Raw genomic sequence first — 22,484 nt, 5'->3', positions numbered from 1 at the left:
TGATGTTTTGTTGAAGAAGTCAATTTCAACGGTTGCTGGTCGCTAGATATTTTACCTCATAGTCAAGGCATAACTTTGAATATTCCGTCATGCCCTGTGTAATTTTTTTAAATCATCATACATAACAACATGATCCCCAGAAATGACAATGTAATATACTTGAACTGAAACATTATGCTGATTTATGCTCTTTCTAGCGAGAAGATCAACATGAAGTGCGTGGTACGATTCCATATTCACATACAGGTGGATTCCCATCACGCACACACACACACACATGCTGAGTGCACTACCCCACCGTCTCAGAGTACAAAATAGACTGCAAAATACCCTAGGCCTAACATGCGTGCCTGTACCCTGCCCACATCAATTTTCACTCCTCATGTAATTTCTTAGCGGTAACACAGCTCTAACTTAAAGCCCCGGCGTGCCCAACCTGATTTTTCCCGCAATCCACTTGGGAGATTCCATTCTGCTGAATTCACAGTATCCTAGACCGTGGGGGTTTTCAGGGTCCGATAGTACTTGTCTGAATCCATTGAAATCGGAGTTGCGTTTTATTGGTCTGATAATTCCTGGCATCGATGGAGGTGCACCATGGGCCCTGTTCTCATGGCGGGGAGGGCTGGTTCGGCGGTGACCTTCTCCTAGTGTTCCCTTGGATGTATCCTGCTGTTCCCAAACCAGATGGTCGGGTCTCTTGTTGTTGCTCAATGTCTGGGAACCATTTAGTTTTTTCGGTGAGGACACAGGGTTATTTTGTTCCTCGGAGAATAAGAGCCTGTTCATTTTGGGGTGTGCAGTTGTATATCAGTGAAACAGGTGGTAATCCAAAAAAATAGCTTCTGAAATTCAGACCAGAAGAGCAGAATGTGTTCACTTGGGTTTTTTGTTTGAATGAGGTTCTCTGTTTTATGTCCCTTTTTTTTTCAAGTCCTAAACTGCAAGGAAAATTATGATTTTTATACATTTTTTATATGATTATTTTAAAAATGTAAATGTCAAGACTTGTCTCTTTCTATTCTGGATTTTTCTTTTTGCCCGAAATGTTAGCCAATATTGGGTTAGGGAAGGAATTTCTCAAAGAGAATCATTAAATGTCACCAAAATTCTAGATTGTGAAAAACATTATAAGAATGGAGAAATAATCACAGACTAAGTCTCAGATAATTTCATTGTATACAATGTCTTTTAGAGTGTTTTTTAGTGCCTCAAGTTATTTAAATTTGTGGAATGGAAACTGTATTATGTCATTGCACTTTCGTGTAAGTGGGAACAGAATGCATTAAGTTCAACTGTGTATTGGCTCATATGAGAATGTACCCGACTGTATTTGTTTGGTACCTGTTAAACAAAGTTTCAGATGTTGTCATGCATGGAGTGCCCTCCAACTTTCTTTTGAAAAACCAACATGCATGTAGGTTTCTCTGCCCATTGCATTCATGAGAATTAAGGGTGCGGTAGGGACACAGTACAAGTACAATGGAGTTTGGTTAGGTTTGCTCAATGGTGTAACAATGGCATTTGCCTAAATTTGAAGGCCATTGTGCATACTGTACATGTGTAGTATTATTGTGTTCTGAATTGAAGCCGTGTAATAATACATGTATATCCTCATACATACACATTTTTTTAAAAATTATACGTGTGTACATTTTTTTGTATGTCACTTGTCACTGTGTTGAGCAATTTCTGGATCTATACATTCACACATGTAGGCCTACCGTACCTTCTAGAGTAGGTTGTCTGATATGGGTCAATTCTGCATACAATGTACATGTAGTTGGTGTACAAGTTGGGAGCCTTTACATTTTAGTTACAGTAAAATCAAGCTTAAGTGCAAGTTCTGATAATAATTATTCTTGATTAGTACTGAAGTTTGAGTACTGCTAGTATACATGCTACAATACTGTCCAACTTCTGACATCCATGAGTTTTGCATTACAGACAACATAAAATATACACCGAAAGTTTTGTTTAAAAACAGGCATGCAAGACTGATATTTGATGCCCTCAGACATCTGCACACGCACACCATAATTGATATGATTAACAGTACATGTTTTATGCTTGGTTAATCTCCAACATGGCGTCTTATTACATATTACAAGTCATGCCAGGCTATATATCACCCACTGCTGTCATCTGGCTGCCATGGGTGCAGTATTTTGAGAAGACCTGTTAACGTAGCGGCAGTTTTTGTTACTTCACCTGGGTCGTATTATAACCTTTTCAACCCAGGAGGGTTTTGTGGTCATACCTGGGCCGCACCTGTACAATACTAGAATTTCTCCATGATGCTGGGGATCTGTATCCTAGTCCAAAGGTGGATCAAGAAAGGTGGATCAAGAAAGGTGGATCAGATCCTGATCAATCCACCTTATAACAGTTAGCGTTCCCACTACACACAATTGCCGGATCTGATCCACCAATTAGGGGATCTGATCTGGCAATTTGGCAAAGGTGGATCAGATAGTAGGATCAGATCCCCCAATTGGTAGATTTAGTGGGAACGGGGTCCAAGTCACAACTTCGCCAAGACCAGGGGTCGGTATCAAGGGGCTGCTGAAGACAGAAATTTGCTTAGCGTGGAAAAATATTTGCTTAGCAAAAACTGGTTACCAGCCAAAAAGTCATAAGTGTACATTTGGTTGTGACTGGTTCTCCGCTAGTTTCTGCTTAGCACATAACTTTGCTAAGCTATATTTTCTGCTTAGAAACTCCACAAATTTGGTCCCTGAATTTCAAATTTCAACCAGCCATCAGAAATTTTTTCCGACTTTTACAATATTTATCTGAGAAAAAAATGCACTGTACTTCGTTTCTAAATTTGCTACTCTGTATAATGTGTAACAGCACAAAATTGATTATGCTACTTCTTTTTTTTTTCTCTGAGAAATGTTTGTGTCTAATGTCACCCTCTGGAAGATCACTTTGTAGTTTGAAACTTTTATCGTCACAAATCAGGAGGGTAAATTCATTTTTCAGACGACACATCCTGTCTGCGTTATTCCAACAAACCCCCCTCTGAAATAAATCATTGTATTGTGATGATAACCCAAATGGACTGGATGAACAATGGTAAAGCCCAGACATAGCGAGACAATGGGTCTTAAAAGCCAAAGCAAACATGGGGAAATGTTTAGGGTCATTGACGATAGAGTCTGCGTATTGTGATCATGACCTTGCACTGTATGCAAATCAGGGGTGTTACAAATTGAAAGTAGATTTTTCTGTGAGAACTGTTTCCAGATGAAGTGGCGAGCGGAAAGATAAATATAGGACAGGGTCAGGGATCCCAAGTAAAATTTCATTTGGAATTTCATCTTGTTCGTGCAGGCAGGGTCTACCAAAACTTTTGTTCCCTTGAAATCTATTTTGATCTACATGACGTCAAGCTTCTCTGTCCACTTTTTCAGTGATAAGGAATACATTTTAAGTGCTTTCTAGTTTATTGCTTTCTTTATGTATGATGTAATTTTTGTTTATTTGTTTGCATCATCTCGTTATCGTCTGATATTACAAAACAAGAATCTCATCAAAACGTGATAAATAAATAATTAACATTATTAACGAATGTAATTGTCCAAACTTTATGGTGAAGTTATAGCTCTGCTTTGTTCTGTAACATGTTTGAACTTACCTGCATGATATGTTTTTTTTGGGGGGGGGGAGGGTGTTCCAGATTTTGATGAGGTGATAAAGAAATCGTAGTTATGACTAGCTGCCGCCATTTTCACAGACATTTGGGGCATCAAACCAATATCAAGGTTGAAACCCTCCCCACAGTGAAATGTTTTTTAAATAGGTTGATCGATTGTGGATTTGTCGACACTCAGTGCAGTGAATACTTAAGTAAAATTGCAAACAAGCTTGGAGATGGATTGAAGCGGTGTTTTTTTTTCAGGAATTCTTGCAACTGGGCAAAGCAAAGGGTGAAGGTGTATAGACATGTTTGTTTTCTCAGTTTGAAGAGTATACATGGCCTTTCCGTTTATCAAAAGGCCTCATACTTATCTCTCAAATAAATATGTCGTCACAACTGCTTCAACACTTGGGGATCCTCAAGTTTGATTTCACTGTTGCCGTGGCGATGAAGGCTATTGTAGCAAGTGCAAACCCTTGGATCAAGAGCCTCTGATACTTGATAGACACCCCAAAAATCAAAGATTTTTAAGAAAACTTGTTTTATTTCAAAACAAAAATTATTGTTTTCAATGTTTGCATAGTAGTGACAATTACAGTATTACCATGTTTTCATTTGTGAAAACTGTACTGGTATTTTATGCAATACTTTGTTAAGTGGTAGTTTCACTATCGAGCGGAAGTTTGTTCAGTGCAAATAATGGTTAAAGTCCACTTATAATTGCTTTTATAGAGTACACGTGGACCATAGATAGCACGTGCTTTATAAACTTACAAACAGGTGCCCCCTACGCTTTTTTTTTTTAATCTATTGGCATTTCCAGCAGAGTCACTGTGATCTGTTCTATTTGCCTAAACTAAAACCACATGTCCATGCTTTTATGATATCATAATTTCCATAAATGTTGTTGGAAAAATCTGAATTTCAAGTGGCCAATAAGTCCTTATATTTTTGTTTGGCTTGAGGCGGAAAACTGCACAGTGGGGGTTGGTTTCCAATTCCGGTCAGAGATGCTTCCACATCCAAATTGTACCCCACCAGATTCACCAATATTTTCTCAAGATTAGGGGTTTTGAACAAAATAACCAGGTTTTGATATTCAGCAGGAAGATCTTCGTATTAAATTTCTTCAGAGGTTTCAAAGAGTTTTCAACAGGTTACACTCTATGATGTTGATGTAATAAATTCTGTATTTGACCTATGTTATTTTGGTTAAAATGTGCTATTTTAAATCTAGTGATATTTATTTTGTGTTAAAAAAATGTTCCCGCGCATTGTTCCTTGCGGTTGGGCCAACAGCATTCTTACAATGTCTGTTTCCATTTACAAAAAATTGTTACTCATGACTGCAGAATTTTAATGGTTATGACAGTTTAAACAATGCGACATGTATAAATTCTTCTTTTCTTTTTATTTCACGGTGCATTGAGAAAGTCGGCTGAATTTGCTTTAAAAAAATAAATTCCAGAAATTCACAGATTAAAGGGAATATACATCATTTGCTTTTGCTGTAATTTTCAGAAATGGAGGAAATTGGGGGGTTGGAAATATATAGCAAATATAGTTACACTGACTTTTTTGAGGTTTTGGGTTCGAAAATGCTATAAAAACCGAGAAAAACAATCATTTACCTGTAGTTTGGCTCCCTGACTCCATATAAGAAGAAACGAGCAGTTTACATACATTGGGGAATTGTAAGGTCAGGGAACCAGTCTAGCTGGCTTGTACCCGTTCATAGGTGTGTAATCGATTGTAAAACAAGTGCGATGGTCAATTGGGGCCAGTATTTGAAAAAAAGCCAGTGTTTTCCAACGCTGGTCGGCCGACCAGCGTTGGAAATTGATACAAAAATACCACTTTTCTTGAAAGTGACAGTATACCAGGTGCCATGATTTTACAGGATGCTTTACACTGTCATTCACTAACAGTCCAGCAAGGTATTTCAAAATGATTTGGTAGTTTTATTTTTTGATGTTTGCAAATGTTGTATTTTCCCTTTAATCAGCATAACAAATAAAGCAACACAGATTTAATGAATTCCAAACTTCTTTCTCCATTTCTTCTGCAGGTGCGACCAAGGATCTGGGTGCCTCGCTGACACGAATGTGCATCCGACATAAGACCATCGAACTCAAGCTCAAGTCTTTCACTAAGTAGGTCACGTAAAAAGCTAATGCTTAATCAAGTAGAGAAAGTTAAGCCAATTCCACGCAGGGCAATACTGCAAATGTTATTAGAATGTGCTTAATAATAATTCATGCATGCAGCCATTTTCAACTGGTTGTGTACAAACCCGTATAATAACATCTTTGCAGTAGAGAAATGTACTTAAGCATGGATCCGTAACAAAAATATTGGTAACTATCAAGGAAAAGTGCAAAATACCAATTATGAATGAATTATTATGAATAAAGTGCACGCATACTCTTTTAATGTTAAAGATGTTAACAATCATGAGTCTGAAGATGATAGTTAGAACATACTGTCTGAAACTTCAAATTTTGCTCCAGTTCCCTAAACCGCACAAACAATTAAAGAGGTTTCTTGTGAAATGGTGCTGCCGCAATTTTCCTCTTATTGGTGACATCACCGTGCAAACCTTCAGATCAAATTTTAAATGAATTCTCTTTTTTTTTTGTTATATCTCAGTGCCATCATGGAGTGTCTGGTAGTTCCCCTCCAGGAACGCATGGAGGAATGGAAGAAGATCACTACGCAACTGGACAAAGAACACGCAAAAGGTATCCATGTCAACACAGCAGTGTATTAGACTGGAGATACTTGTGGTGATGGATCACAAGTTCATCACAAATCATCACAAGCCCATCACAAGTTCATCACAAGTCAATCACAAGTTCATCACAAGTCTATCACAAGTCGTCACAAGTCAATCACAAGTCAATCACAAGTCATCACAAGTCCATCACAAGTCAATCACAAGTCCATCACAAGTGCATTACAAGTCAATCACAAGTCATTACAAGTCCATCACAAATCATCACAAGTCAATCACAAGTCAATCACAAGTCATTCAGTCCCAAGTCAACTCACAATCTATTCAAATCAGCTTCATATCAAGGCATTCCTTTGTTCTTGTTCATCCCCTGGTACTTGTGACTGGAATAGTTAATCGTCTTGCGATTTACTTGTTACTGGACTTGTGATGTTCCCTTGATCCGTCACAAGTAGCTTGACTACAAACAGAGTGGCTTGTTCATGTATCGTTTTGGCCTTCAGACAAGTAGCGTCAGTTCTTTGAAGACTGTAATGTCGAGACACTATGTTCAATTGGCCTGGCTTGGCTACGGTTTGCATTGACACATGCACCTGTGGAAGCGGCTTAAGCCAACTCCCATAGACAGGTGTGTTACTGCTAGCCATAGCCAAGTAATTCAGATGCGGCTTTTTTTGAGGGCTGCGTCCAAAATGGGTATTTTTGCCTGTGGCTGCGGCTTACCACTGTTGCATGTCAGTGTCTTAGCCACTGTTGCACGTCAGTGTCAAAATCCATAGCCGTAGTCAGACTCAATCCAACTTTCACACTACATCTTCATAAATTTGATACTTCCCGTGAGAATTAAACCCTCTTCCTTCATGAACATCCTCCCCACATCCAAGTAACAATGGGACTAAATCATCCAATCCGTCCACACTGTATAAATCAGGTTGGAAACACGATACACATTGAGTGAGGACAGATCTCTTCAACACGTCCAGGTTTTAGGCTAGTTTATACTCTGTCAGCACCTTTATAAATAATTTGGGACCCTGAGAGAAGATAGTCATCAGGTCTTGGCCTGAAATAGAGAGTACGGTTGCCCGTGGGGGGATCCGGTCGTACATTATGAATCAAGACAATCCAGGTAGATGGATGATGAATGAATTACCGGGGATAGGAGCCAGTGGTCTGGGTACCGGTTCATCACGGTGTTTTTTTTCGTCGACAGACAAGATGTCAGTCCCTAGACGACCATTATTCGGTTTTGTGAGCAAAGCTTGGACTTGATCGTGATGAAGATATAGTGTCTGTCGAGGCTGGCAGTTTGTTCCTTAAGATTGAGGCATCTATTTTCATTTGCCCTATTTTGCATGAAGATAGGATCTGAAAAAACAATGTGATAACAGTGGTTTTTTTTGCGGTGACAGTGTTCTTTTTTCCACTCTATTTTCATACAAGATTCATACCAGCCAACTGAAAACAAATAACTCAAATTTAGAGGCTGGTTCATTATTCACATGAATTCACTTAAATTTCATGACGTCAACAATTGAAGTTTTATTGTAACATTCCCGTTGCCGTAATAAATTTGCTTCGCACTGTATTTTTATGTTTTATCCTTTTTATCATTGTATACATTGTTGCAATTTAGCCCTTGGCTATAAATACAATGTTTTTCATACACCAGAAAATAGTTTTTAAAAAAATTAAAAATGGGCCTTTAGACTGAAGAGACATTTGCTCTAAAAATCATAGAAAACAGTTAAAAAGCAGTTTTAAGTGTCACTGAGTATACAAAGAGCAAGCAGATGGCACCATACTCAGAAAATCAAATGCATAGTTTCCTGAATTACACTCGAGCACATCTGGGCATATAATTAGAATTACTGGCATTTATAGCAGTTCAGGATTAAGTGCAGCCTTGGCTGGATTGTATCGTCATAAAATATGCATTATGATTGAGTTTGCGCGTGGAGATGGATAGGTGCTTTATTTGTAGCTTGAACTTTTGTACAGAATTGATATGCCTGATTTTATTCATTTGGATTTTTTTCCGACTTTCATTGAGTAGTTCGGCTAAAATTTTACTTTGAATCTGTGCCTTATGACCCGATGCACCAAACATGACTGTCTTTGCAGTCTAAAATACATGTACGTGTACTCTTAGTCGTAGAATTTAGTTTATTGCCAGATTTTGAATCATTACGCCCCGCCCGGCACCCACTGCGCGCATGTGATACGCCTTTCCAATGCCATGCTGCAGCTGCACACATCATAAGCATGGGAACGCATGTCAGACAGTTTTGTGAACGTATGTCAGACTATTTTCTGAATGTATGTTGGACATTTGTGATCGCATGCTGAACTTTCGTGTGATCGCATGTTGGACATTAATCACAATTGTGATTGGCCAAAATACAATCAGGCAGGGCATTATGGATTATTGCATCTCAACAGTAATTCAGGTGGATCAGTTTGTGCATTATTTAGATGGTGCAAAAGTAATTCCAAATGAAAGCCTTTCCCAGAGGGTTGCAGAAGCACACTATCTCCCCCCTCCTCCACCCCCCCCCCCACCCCCCAAAAAGGTTTTAAAAAAAAAACCAAGTCAACCTGGTCCCTAATCCAGCTGCTTTGCAAGGTAAATAAATCCAATCTGCTCATAGTCTGGCCTTTTGACTCAATGAACTATATTCAGGGTAATGTTTGTTTTGACTATCCGCTGGGGTTATTGGGATTATTGATACTCACCTGTTGGGTACATGTATTGTTGTGTCATCTTTGATAGGTGAAACTTCACGTCTTTCAATAAGCGACCCATGGTGTTGTAGGTCGATGTTTGGCAAAAGTCGTTGATTGTTTTAAAATTATGTTCATCAACACTAATGTGTCAGTGTTTTGTAGACATAGAGTTTTGGATTATTTGTTTTGGCCAATTATATTGGGAGTGACACCAGTGACAAGTGGATTTGAATGTTTGAAATGGAGAAATATTTAATACGTGCATTTGTCTTCGTTCTGTAAGCTTCTTACATTTTAAAACTTGCTGTTTTTGTTCACTCTGGACCAGTTTCCATTCCTCTATGTTTTCACAGGTTGTGAATGATTTTTTGCGCAACTTCAAGCAATTTCTCAATTTCTTCATTTTTTCTTCCCAAACAGATTATAAGAAAGCAAGGCAAGATATCAAGAAGAAGTCATCTGACACCGTGCGGCTGCAGAAGAAAGCCAGAAAAGGTACAGGTCAAACAATATCTGGTTGTAAATTGAGATACACATCATGACTCATAAAAGGAAAACACTTCATCAACAACAGAAGGTTTCTGGGGGCAGTGAACGCCTTGCGCTTCCTAGTCGAATTTTGTGAGTTGTACAGAAGCGGCGATCGGAACTTGCGCATAATGGCTTTCCCGTTCCGTCATCGATACTTAACCCAGGGAGCAGCACATCCGACATCTAGGGTAGCGACCGATGACTTTATGTGTCAGGCACGCGGTGGTTGAGAGAAAGGATCTATCATGTTCTGCTACTAGCTCCCGATTTGATTTCACGCAGAGCCGTGACGTGTCGTAACTCATGTCACAGCTTGGGACTCAAGTTGCAATTGCGTCTTGTGGCGGATTTTACGGTCCATTTCACAAAATCCTCGATACGTTTAATCACTGCCAGCTTCTTAACCACGGCATGAAGTACGCCGTATATTATTCTGTTGCTTTGACTCATTGCAATGGAGTGTTGTTTTAAAAAGCCGGATTTATCAAATTACAAGTGAGTTCTCCTGTGGTAAACTCAAGAGGGCGCTGTCACCTAGCAACAAGAGCAAGTGGCCTGGCTCCCAATCTTCGTATTACGGGAACCAGTCTAGAAGTTTGGGTGTGCTATTGTCACACCGGAGAGTTATTTCATACCTGGGAAATATCCTTTACATGAAAAAATATGACAGTCACTGTTACGTTTTTAACAAACAGGTTATTTACGTGTAACCAAACTGTCCGTGTTTCTAATGACGTTGTATTTCAGCAAATTTTCTTTCATTTAAATCCAACCCAACTGCCTCTTCAGGCAAGGAGGATTCATCAATAAGACATCATAACGAGAAACTAAGTATGTTACTCATGTCATTCATTGGTCACTAACTGGTCATGATTTCACTGTTTCACTATATGCTATTGCACAGCATTGGAATATTCTCGGTTTCGCTTGTCACATTCTGTCACTCACTTGCATATTTTGTTCAATCGGTAATTTACTTTGTTGTGTTTGTTGAATTGTTCATTTGCCATAAGTTAAAATTGTGAAAGTTGGTTGTGGAGAGAATTTTTTGTATTCTAATGATAATTTACAATGTAAAACGCATTACCCAGACCCAATACAGTTGGTTAAAGACGCTCCAAGCTTAACATTTTCTGCACGCAATCATGTCATCGTTTCAGAAACATTGCATAAACAATGTCACCATGGTGATCTGTGATGAGATGGTTGAGTGGACAATTCAAATGGAGAATTTCTGTTCGATTAGCACCATGCAAATTGCAAGGAATCTTTGTATGTGTGTGTGTATTATGTACTATGGGACTGAAACACCTGCTAGTGTAACCCAGCTGTATCTAGATACCAAGTGGTTGTTCCAATCAGTCGGAAGAAAACAAACAAAAGATACAACAACCAACTCTTTTGTGTCTGTTTGCATATTGTTGGTCTGAAGTACTTCGCTTTTGTTCTGCTTTTCATACATCTTGTATGTCTTTATTTGTACTCTCCCATTACATATGTACCTTTGTACGTTTGAACTGGTGTGGTTATATTTTTGTTTATTCAAATTAAAGTGTATTACCATTTAGATCTCTGTTAAATATTGACAGTTCGAGAATTAAAATGGGAGTTTAGGGAATTCTTGCTTTGTGTTAATTAAATAGCTTACATTGCACTATTTTGAATTGAGTTGTGCATTATTTATGCATGTGGTTTTTAGCTTTTCATCACTTGTAGTCAGATCAGCACTTTGTACAAATTCTGGTGTTTTTTATATTTCATATGTGAATGTATCAGATGAGCTACATGTACAGTACATGACTTTTCATATTTAAATATCTACAATGTCAGACTTAGAGTTTAGTATAGAGTTTGGTTAGAAATGCTTCTTGTGTTTGTGACCTTTTTTCACAAAAATTACTTCGAAGCACAGACCATACAGTGCACATGGACTCTGTGTACAAGTACCCCTCATTGTTTCTAAGAAAGAGTTGAGGGAGGGACAATTGAATGCATTGCTGACGACGCCTAATGCTCATGCCAAGATGCTATGGGTTTCTGCCTAATCAGAATGAAATTAATCGTGCGTTCTCTGTGCCATAATGCACAACCCAATTCACGCAGGCAATGTCGCCCCTACATGCCATCTACTCATCATACTGTGCACATGATCGCATTAGTGGAGGGCAAAATAAGGCATTCAACTGTCATTTACACAGTTGGTGTTTTATTATTCCAGGTAAAGCTGATATCCAGTATCGCTTGGACAGCGCCATGCATGATGTCAACGACATGTACCTGCTGCTTGAAGAGCAAGAGAAGAACGCTGTCCGGAGTAGCATGATTGAGGAAAGAAGTCGATTCTGTACTCTCATCAGCTGCTTCAAACCAGTCGTGGTGAGTTGATCTGTTCATTACTCTGAACACATTATAGAGTTAGAAAACGATCAGCACATGGTTGTCATTTTGACCCCTGATGCAGGGTCAAATTAATTTACATCTTTTTACACATAAGTTAACATTGCATAAATGTATACAAACTTGAGAACAACCAATCAGATTACAGGATGGGCAGCATCGTAAAGGCACACACAACAACCAATACAATTTCAAAAAAACTTTAAGTTTGCTGCTGTTCCTCATACCAGTACACATTAGATATCAGACCAGGTCCCAGTCGAGGTTGTCATGTCCCCTTTTCCATGCCTTCCATTCTGAGGGTTCTAAAACTAAAAAGTCTCTGAATACATGCCAAACTAACCTTTTTCAATATTTTGTGGGTAGTGTATTGACCCTAACCTCACCTAAAGCTACAAAATATAATAGTAGTATGCAGTACTTCAGCATACAAGTGGGCACAGCATTCATAGTATTTTTTGGTATTTGGTACCTGCATACATAATTTTTGCTGTACTGTGTAGTACATGTGTGTACTAGGGGATAATGGTCATGTCGGCTTAAAGATGATTTTATTTATCACATTTTACAAAACTCTTACTTCAAATTAGGAATGGTAGCATAAGAAAACAAACTTAATAATTTCTTTGCCTTTTCACTCCTTGTTTCATTTAGGATGAGGAGATATCAATGCTGTCTGAAGTAACACGTCTTGAGTCAGTCTTGAGTGAGCTAGTGGAGCATGGCAAGGACCCCTATGTCCTGCCTCAGACCAGCGAACAGGTCATCATGGACATCAAGGGCCAAGAAATCAAGTGGTCATACCAGGTTGGTTGAAAATTGCTCCAGGTGATCCTTAGCTTCAAGTCCTACGAGTCCTTGCTCAAACTAAGTTTCAAGTCTAGCTTCAGTGACATTTTTTGTTATTCAGACTGCTACTCAAGTAACAATGAATGTGTCAGACTTCAATTTTGACATTGATGCATTTTTTACTTGTTGGCAAATTACGAATATTTAAAATATTAAAAATCTATTAAAAGCATTATTTGACAATATTTTGACCAATCCTTGGCACTTAACACAACTTTTACCATCTTAATTATGTGGACAAAAAAAACTGTGTGAAAATAAAATACTTTGAATACCATGAAGAAAAAAAAATATCTTTCTTAAGAAAATTGTGTTTTCTGAAAAGGACCGGTGGTGAGAATGGATCTAGACGTTAAGGACAGTGTGCTCTGTTCGTCCTCAAGTGAAAAAAAAACCCTGCTAATAAACCTAATTTAGCAGCAAATTTTTAAGTTGGTATTTCTAACCTTATTTCTCTATTAAAGATGTTCTTTTTAGGAACATTCCAAATTCCTCCAAACTCCACCAATGAGCAGGAACCAAGTGGTACAATCTTTGTGCTTAATCTTTCAAGGGGTGTTGAGTTCCATGTTAGGCAGCAGTGCATAGGCTGAACCGTCCTCAATCCTACAAAATCCTTTAAAAACTATCTGGTAGATTTTGAAGGATCTGGAAGGGTAAGAGGTCATATGCGACCTGTTCTGTCAAAATCAGACTTTTCTGGGCATAAGGTCAAAAATAAGATTTTTGCAAAATATTTACATTTAAATTTTTTAATATTTACATTTTAATTTTTGAAACCGGTCATTCCTGGGCAAAGTTATGCTATTTTGAAGTTCATCGTGTCGAAAAGTAAAACACAGAGAAAATGGCAGTTAAAGTTTGGGGTCTATTTTAAGACCTGTTTCTAGGAACGTTTCTTTAACTGATATACCTTAACAAATCATCAAATATACTATATTTAGAGTTCAAATTAGGGTTTTAAACTTTTATCGTAAATTTTAGACATGTTCAAGATTACAAATATGCAAAAATCAGAAAATCGAAAAGAAATCACCCCCACAGCGTTTTTTGGCCCTATCGTAAGTTCAACCTCTGCCCAGAAGCATCTGCTTTTGACAGAACAGGTCACATATTAAAGGTTCTTATTTTCGTATTTTCTGCAGACACCGCCTGGTTCCCCGTCCCCGTCCTCCGGTTCCCGCAAGTCCAGCATGTGCAGTCTGAGCAGCATGACTAGCTCCGACTCGCGCTCCAGCAGTTCAACCAACTCCCACTCGCCAGGTACCAACTACGTCCGGCACCGCAGCTTGTCGCAGCCCAACAGCGCTTACCGGCTGTCCAGCGTGTCTTCACAGGATTCCGGATTCACCTCGCAGGATATGCTGTTCCCGGCCCAGCCCGGTACCCCGCCACAGACGGTACCCGAAGAGCCTGCACAGGTTGGTTGTTCAAACCGATATTTTTTGTTTTTTGTTTTTCCGAACCCCAGACATTTTTGGAAATCTTCCTCCTGCCAAAATCCAACACTGTGCAGAAATCCAATTTTTCTGTTGGGATTGAAGCATAAAACCCTATATTTTACCCATGACTTTTCAACCTCTTGAACATGGAGTTATATTGCAATGTCCAGCTGCCCTGCAAGCTCTATGGTTGAATGGTTAAGACATCTGCACTGGTAAGCTGGAGATTGTGGGTTCGAGTCCCTCCAGTGCCAACATATGAAAGGCTCTTAAAGCACTGAACAGTTAATTATAATTGAACAGCTTTTTCGAGAAATTCATCACCCCATTGCAACACATCATCATCCACTGTTTTTTTTTTTCTCACAATTTTGTTCTGGAAAGGTCAATCCTCGTTACACCCACTGTATCTTAACGAAGCTTTTGGATCAAATGTTCCCTTCCGTTTTTCTCCCCTGCAGCAACGTCTTTTGCACAGCGCCTCAACCCCCTATGAACTCGAGCACCAGTCTTCCAGCGAATGCAGCACGCCTTCCTCCCCGACCCCGCCCCCTCCTACTTCCTCCATCTCCTCGTTCACCGTCCCACCCTCCCAAGCCCCTCCCCCTCCCAGCTGGTTGGTCAACTTCAGCCAAGCGGAGAAGCTACAGCGGCCCAAGAGCATCCCCACGCCGGTGACGTCGTCAGTTGGTAACCGGCCCCCGGCAGTTGCTGATAAGCCCCTGGTGTCCCCTAAGCCCAAGAGTGGTAGTGGTGACGCCAAGGGTGGCAGTGTGCCCTACGTGCCTGACTTCAACACGCCCCAGTCCAACCAAAGTAAGCTGGCTGAAAGAACTTTAAAAATTACTACATGCTGTGTACCTGAACAGTAGGTAGCACATTTAGCACCACTCGTGAAGAGCGGCAAAGAAAAATCATTGACAACTTTGGATTTTCTTTATAATTGGTTCCTTTGTTGTTTTGCTCATTAGTTGTGCCTCGTCCCCTGTGTGCCAGTGGACAAACACCAACCAACGCTGATCTATACCGTCAGAGGAGTGCTACACTACCGGCAAGAAGACATACACATGTGAGTAGGATATAGATTTTTGGTTTTTTAATTAATGTTCAAAATCCACCACTGCGCAGTATTCTAATGGTAGTTAACCCCTGTTTAAGACCGATATTGCCGAGTCACACTGAAGGCTATTAGGAGCTACTCAAGTCAACCCAAATAGAATTTGGTTTCAGCAGGCAAACTTTGTGCGTTAATGTTCCGTTATTAGACATAGTCTGAAGTCAAAACTGTTTGAATCGTTGAGCTCTTCATGTGCTTAATTAAAATCTTAGGAATGATTTGGTTTGACGTGACTCTGGAACACAATCTGTCCAACAGGTGCAAGACTTTGAAGGCACCCATCCCAAATGTGAAGTAATAGGGATTGGGCTTTACCCCTCCTAAATCCAACAAAATTTCCAAAACTTCCAGAAAATGTTGGACAGGTTATCATAAAGACACTGGTCAACCCTCCCTCTTAACAGTTTGCGGATGTCACTAATGTTGTTATGTCTCATTTGTCTCGCAGAGTTCAATGCCGTCGGCTTTATATTCTCTGGATTCGGACGGTACGACCAGCAGCCATGGATCGCTGAGCACGTCCAGCGGTTACAGCTCCCAGTCCACGACGGGAACCTACTCCGATGAAATGCTGACGTCACAAGGTGCGTATCAGACCATGGCCAAACGTCTTGGAGCTGCTGAGCAGGAAAAAACTGCTCAGTAAATTTATATACTAACGCCGTGTCCGAATTACATGGTTGTAGCTGAAAGTAACACGCACACTTATTATGGAAGCCACTGGCTAGCGGCTGCAACCACTTCCAACATACTCTTATGTTGTTGCCGGCCGTAGCCATGTGATTCAAACACGGCCTAAGTATAAATAACAGAGAACCAGTCGCAAGTGATGTACTGCTTGATATTTTAGCTGGTAAACTGTTTTTGCTTCGCCAATTTTCGGATGCTTTGTAAGTTTCTGTGCTTAGTAGCTGCATGAAATTGGCCTCAATAGATTGGGTGGAACTGTACACAGTATTGCTGATGTCTTGTCAAGTTGAAGAGGGGACCTGATGGGGTTCAAAAGTCGAAAGTAGATGGTGGCTGGACATCATCTGACTCGAAGAGGCACTTTTAAGTGCCTGCCCCTCCCCCATTTTCTCTGGCACAAGTACTCATTCAAGCAGAGAAAATGCATCTTATTACTGAGGGTTTCGGGAAGATCATTACCATTGCTCAAAGACAAGTAGCCCACATTATGTTTACACTTCATGATGTTGATGAATTCTTTATTGTGCAGATCGCAGGCAGCATTCCATGGATGGAAGCTCAGAAAACGTCACTGACATGGACAAGTCAACCGGTCACTATTCCCACACAACGGAGTCTATGTACACCACCACGCCCAACCAATCCCCTACACGTCGACCCATGTCCATGGCATGTGTACCCACTTCGTCATTCGGGGAACCGGTCACCAGGAATACGGCCACCACACCCAGTGGCTCATTACGTAAGAGTAAACCCCCTCCGCCGATTCGACGTACGCCGTCTGGCGGATCGCTAGCCGGTATGACCGAACAAGGTGGGAATTGGAGTGAGGGTGGGGATGGATCTGACGACGCCTACTTCAAACGCCCATACACACCAGGACGGGTCCGTAGCCAGAGCACTGTTCAAGCACCTTATGGCTCCGAGCCTCAGCAGTCTGGTAGCCAACCCCAGGGGCGGGTGCATCGCAGTCACAGCTTGAAGTTGACTGGTGATGTCATGTCGGGCGACGTGGCCCGCATGAGTCTCATGGAGAGTTTGAATGCCAAGCTTGCACAGCGCGGACCAATGCAAGATGTAGGACCGAGGCAACAGACGCCAGCAGAGCAACAGCACTATGCACAGCCAATACAGCAGAAACCCGCAAAGCAGTATCAGCAACAGCAGTATCAGCAGCAACAGTCACAACAACAGTATCAACAGCAGCAGTCAACGCAACAGTATCAGCAACAGCAACAGCAGTATCAGCAACAAGAGTATACACAACAGCCCTCTACGCAGCAGTATCAACAACAATCAACACAGCAGTATCAACAGCAACAAGGCCAATACCAACAGCAACAAACGAGTCAATATCAGCAGCAGCAGCAGCATTTTCAGCAGAACCAATATCAGCAACCCCAAGGTGCTTACAAACCGACCAGTCCGCCGCAACAAACCTACCCAAACCAGCAAACCACTCCGCAGAGCTTCCAACAGCGACAGCTACAAGTGAAGCAGCAGTTACAGCAACAGCTGCAACACGGCAACACGCTGCAGCACAGCCAGCATGGCAACTCGCAGACCTACGGACAATCGCAAATCGCCGCGCAGGCAGCGCAGATGCGACAAGCCCAGAATAACCTAAGTAAGCAACAGACTTACAACAGCCAGCAGCAACCTGTTGGTAACCAGGGAGACTGTCACCAAGGCGACAGTGACAGTTCGGACAGCGATGACGGGGTTGGGATCCTCTCGGAGATTCGGAGAGGCGTGAAGCTGCGACGGACTGTTTCCAATGACCGCTCAGGCCCAAGAGTATGAACTTTGACAAAAAATAGAAACCGAGCTTAAAACAGCAATACTCTAATAGCATGTAGTAGTGATAGTAATGTGCAAAAGCTACAAAGCTTGGATGTTCGTTTTCTATAAACGTGTACAATGTACATGATGTATGCAACAGTAAAGTTGGTCGAATTTGCCAATATTGTCACTGTGCATATTGGAATGCATATTTGAATGATCGACTGGGTGGAATTTCTTCCATGTGACTTAAGCTGTAGGGAACAGGCTCTTACATGAGGGGAACCTACAGTTTAAGTTGAAGAGAAAACAAAAAGTGGGTCCTAAAAATGTTGACTTTCTTGTTCACTGACTTGCAAGCTGTCTGTCGCTGTGTTTGAAAATTGTTCATCTGTGGCCAGTGTCATAAATCGATTTTGTATGTATCAATCCAATGTAATGTTGCTATTGGTCAAGTTCCTGTAGGCAGTGATAAATATCGCAATGAAGTTGACCACAACATGATGGGCACCAGTCTATGCATTTCCGTGCAGAACCTCCGTTTTGTTGCATGTTTTTGAAAAAACGGCATTGTTGCAGCTCGGGCTCCAGGACACTCTAACTCAATATAGGACCATGTCCTACTTCAGTAACATAGAATCCTAAATTTGACGCAAGGTTTACAGGAACTTTCCATTTGATTTGGACAAAAAGGACTTACAAAGATTCTGAAAAGTCAGAGATGAAGCCACAGCTGGAAATGAAACCATGGTTTCAAAAACTGCTATGGGTATTGTCTGAATGAAGTGACGTTGGCTAAGGCTAACAGCTTCCCATAGATACACAGTGTGACTGTGCAATTACAGTCATAGCCATGCAACATTCAGACATTGCCAACATTTTTGCATTTCTGCCATGATGGTTGAAGTGTACCATTAGTCAACTGATCAAGATTTTTTTCATCTGTCTCGGAAGATATTTTGGTGCTTCCTTTTTTTCTCCAGAAAAAGACATTACTGTTGTTAATTATACTAGCATAAAAATTGAAGAATAGATCAAATTTATTTGAGGAAAGAAAGCTTGACAAACTTTCTTTGCTCAAGGTAAGATATTTAATTTTTGAAAAATGAGCAAGGTTAGCTCAATAGTTAAGGGAAGAAATGTGATCTTTGTAATTATTAAAATTTTGTAGCGTTTAAAGAATAGAACAATATGATAAAAAAAAATTGATCAAAATGATTTAGATTTTTTAAGAAAATTGTCGAGTTTTTTTTCTTTTTAAAGTTTTTTTACTTGCCACTGTAGATATTTTTTATAAATGTTTTAGGGTCATGAACAAGTTGCACTTAAAGGTCAGAGGTCACAGGCTGACCTGATTAATTTAAGTTTTAGTTTAAATTGCTAACTAACTGATATAAGTTACTGTGATTGTTGGTTAATATTAACTAAGAATTGTTAGGTCAGTCGTGTTTAGAATTGTAATATTTTGCCATTTTTAGTTACGGTGTATTCGTGGTTCCTTATATTGAAGCCATTGAAATAGATTAAAGAGCATTTTAATTGTATTTATTATTTTTTATACTGCCTGTAAACTGCAACAAAAAAATAAGACGTTTCTTGCATTTCATTGCTAAATGTACATTTTTTAAAGAAAGGTTTTTGCAAAAATCTGGGCAGCCAAGGAACAGTTTGCAACAAACAAGTAGAATTATGTACATAAATCGCTCTTGGAAACTTTTGGCACATACAACTAAATTGTTTGTAAATGTCACAAAACAAGAAGTGCATCAACAGAAACCTTGTCACATGTCCGGTTTCACCGTAAGTTGTTCATCACTGAGCTAAAGATGTACTCCGTTGTGAAGGGAAAAAAAAACACTGGAACAATAATATTGCAACGATGTTGTTCGGCTGTAACAATGTGGACTCTTGAGGGCGCTTGTTGCCTCGCAACAAAGGATGATTAAGATCACCATGGTGACACTGTTGTCTAGTCCCAGTAGTAGCATATCTGTTACTAGCGTCTACCAAATAACAGCCATGTGTCAAGGGATCCCCTTTGAAAACTGCCATTTTTAACAAAAAAATCTCCATAAAAGAACAGACATTTTCTTTCATTTTTAATAAAACCTATGGGAACAGTGTTGTGTACATCAGGAGCTTCTGGTCTGTCTTATCGTTAAAAATGAAATTTAAAAACTTTTTTGTCACTCAAGTTATTGTGAGTTTATTTCACATAATCTTTCATCACTCCAGTATCAAAAACATTATTTCCAACCACACCAATATTTTGCTTCGATTGTGAGGAATTATCCATATGCATTTACAAGTTTTAAAAAAATTAATGTTTAAAAAAATGAATGATTTTTTTTTTTTTTTTTTTTTTTTAGTGACTGTTCAATTTGTGAAAAGACAAATGTGCCTTTTTATTCAATATTTACGCTAGGCATTGCAATTTATATAACTTAGGTAGGATGTCGTGGATCTAAATAACACTGCCCTCCTTTTTTTTTCAAACTGAAATAAAGTAAGTTAGAAATTTACTAATTTAGAAGCCTCAGTTTTAACAACCCACTTGATATAGCCATATTTGTAAGTCAGCACAAAGCAAATTTGTTACGGTAATAGTGAGTTAAATGACTTTTTGAAATTTCTGGGGTTTTTTTTTCCCCTTCATCGTCAGTAAATAAAAAGCTCATTACTGTGTGTGCTTAGAAAGAGTAAACCTGCTAATAAGAAGGTACAGTCCGTTACCAAATTTTGAAACTGTACCAAACACTTCCGTAAATATGTTCCTTTCTGATTTTGGATTTGTAACATTCGTTAGAATGTGTAGTTTCTGGGTGACATTATTCGAACTAACAGGTGGTATAATCGCACGTTTCTATGACAATGACAGCTTTGTGTTTGAAACTAAGCTGGGCTTTTGTAGTTGTGTATATATATTGGTAATGGTTTGTCTAACATGAGTATGCAAGGCCAAAATGCATTGGTAGGTCGGAGATGAACAAAAACATGTTGTTTGTGCCTAAAGTGTTAATTTTTTTATTATTTATTGGTTTTTATGTATTTATGCATCGCTGTTGTCACCAAAACTTTGTTTAAGGGGTTCTTTTTCTTGGGCCCCTTAAAACCATTACTGTATTTTAATTTCAAGTCATGCTAACATGTTTCATAACATTCTTCGAACCCTACATGTAGGTGCAAATGGTAATGTGCAGTCTTTTTTTTTTTTTTACATAATGGTTGATGTTTTCAAGTGAAGGGTCGGAGGAAGATTGTTTTGTTCCACAAATTCAAAGACCCAATTTATTCATAATTTCTTTTCCAGTTTTATTTACGTCTTCTTAAATGTGCAAGTGAAGATTTTTTTCTGCCCTCGTAAATTAATCTATGGAAAAGATGCCACCTAAACATCTTAAATTTACTTTAACAGTTGCACAGACTTCCACATTTTGATCCATTAGAAACTCGACAATTGTTTTCCAAAAATATTTCCCTCACTTTAATTTAATCTTCATAAAAAAAACGATCCAGTGTTAACTTGTTTTGTATTTTTTTTAATCTACATTTCCCCAAACTCATTTTTACCAAGCGTAACAATTCGACAAACAAAAAGAAGTGAAATATTTTTCTGAATTTGACACTGAAGCATTTAAAATTCAATGCAAATTTTCTACACAAGTCGTCAAAGCAGTGATACTTGTTATAACATTGAGAATCATAAAGTGTAGTTTAATTTCTGCAAGCAAACTGTTGCAAAGCATGTTGTAAAATAAAAAAAAAAAGTAGTTGGACCAAGATTTGTCGTCCTTTGTCTGTATTTGAGTCATTTCCTTCCCCCTTGAGTTCAATTTCCAAACTGACTTCCCCTAGCATTGAATGACCTGTAGCACTTTTCAAGTCCTTTTTTTGTTTAAGAAAATTCAACCCTAGAATGGCATGGCTTTGTTGAGGTCTGTTTCAGGTAGAGTTTGTGTTTGTTTTTAATCATCTTATGTTTGTTGCAGAACTGAAATGATAACGATTTTGTTTTCGTAATACACCTTTCCTTACTTCCTTACCGTAAGGTCAGAGCCAAATTCTGCTAGATGCACCTCAAAAATCTGTCAGATTTATCAAAAATCTGCCAAAGTCCCCAGGATTACTCGAAATACACTAAAAACACTTAAAATCACATGCAGATTGGTAGTATTGCCTTAATTAAGGTTCAAATTGCATAATAAACATTCCAGTCACATAAAGATGTGAAATTATTGGTAAATTTTGGGCAAAATGCAGATCCTAGCATGAAAAGTCAGTTTCCGAGTGCACCTTGGCACCTAGACCAGCCAACCTGTCCCATTATGCAAGGGTTTGTTTGAAAGGATTGAAGCTGTTTAAAACAAATGCACACTTTTTTGTTCAAATTTGCTGTTTTTCTGTCAAATAACCATTTTTGCAGAATTCTGCCAGAAATCTGCCAAAAAATCCATTCTGTCAAATTTTCTGTGAACTTGTTTTTTAACAAAAATTCTGTCAAAATTAGCCGAAAATCGGCTAAAACGGTCACCCTGGCGCCCTCTTTTTCTATATTTTTGGAACCGTATT

The 22,484-nt window shown here is 39.3% G+C and overlaps 1 protein-coding gene across 1 annotated transcript; it reads left to right on the top strand.

The window, feature by feature from the left end:
* Positions 1–4,030: 4,030 nt before the first annotated feature.
* On the top strand, positions 4,031–21,697 carry LOC119736539 (protein MTSS 2-like). Its single transcript, XM_038210552.1, has 12 exons — positions 4,031–4,105; positions 5,666–5,799; positions 6,296–6,387; positions 9,528–9,602; positions 10,428–10,469; positions 11,857–12,014; positions 12,690–12,842; positions 14,030–14,305; positions 14,788–15,142; positions 15,298–15,395; positions 15,892–16,027; positions 16,663–21,697. The coding sequence occupies exons 1-12, from the start codon at positions 4,031–4,033 to the stop codon at positions 17,934–17,936; spliced, it is 2,868 nt and encodes a 955-aa protein (XP_038066480.1). The 3' UTR covers positions 17,937–21,697.
* The last annotated feature ends 787 nt before the right edge of the window (positions 21,698–22,484 follow it).

This window comes from Patiria miniata, unplaced genomic scaffold, assembly GCF_015706575.1.
Source record: "Patiria miniata isolate m_02_andy unplaced genomic scaffold, ASM1570657v1 HiC_scaffold_3, whole genome shotgun sequence".
Taxonomy (NCBI): domain Eukaryota; kingdom Metazoa; phylum Echinodermata; class Asteroidea; order Valvatida; family Asterinidae; genus Patiria; species Patiria miniata.
This window is presented reverse-complemented; position numbering and strand designations above follow the sequence as displayed.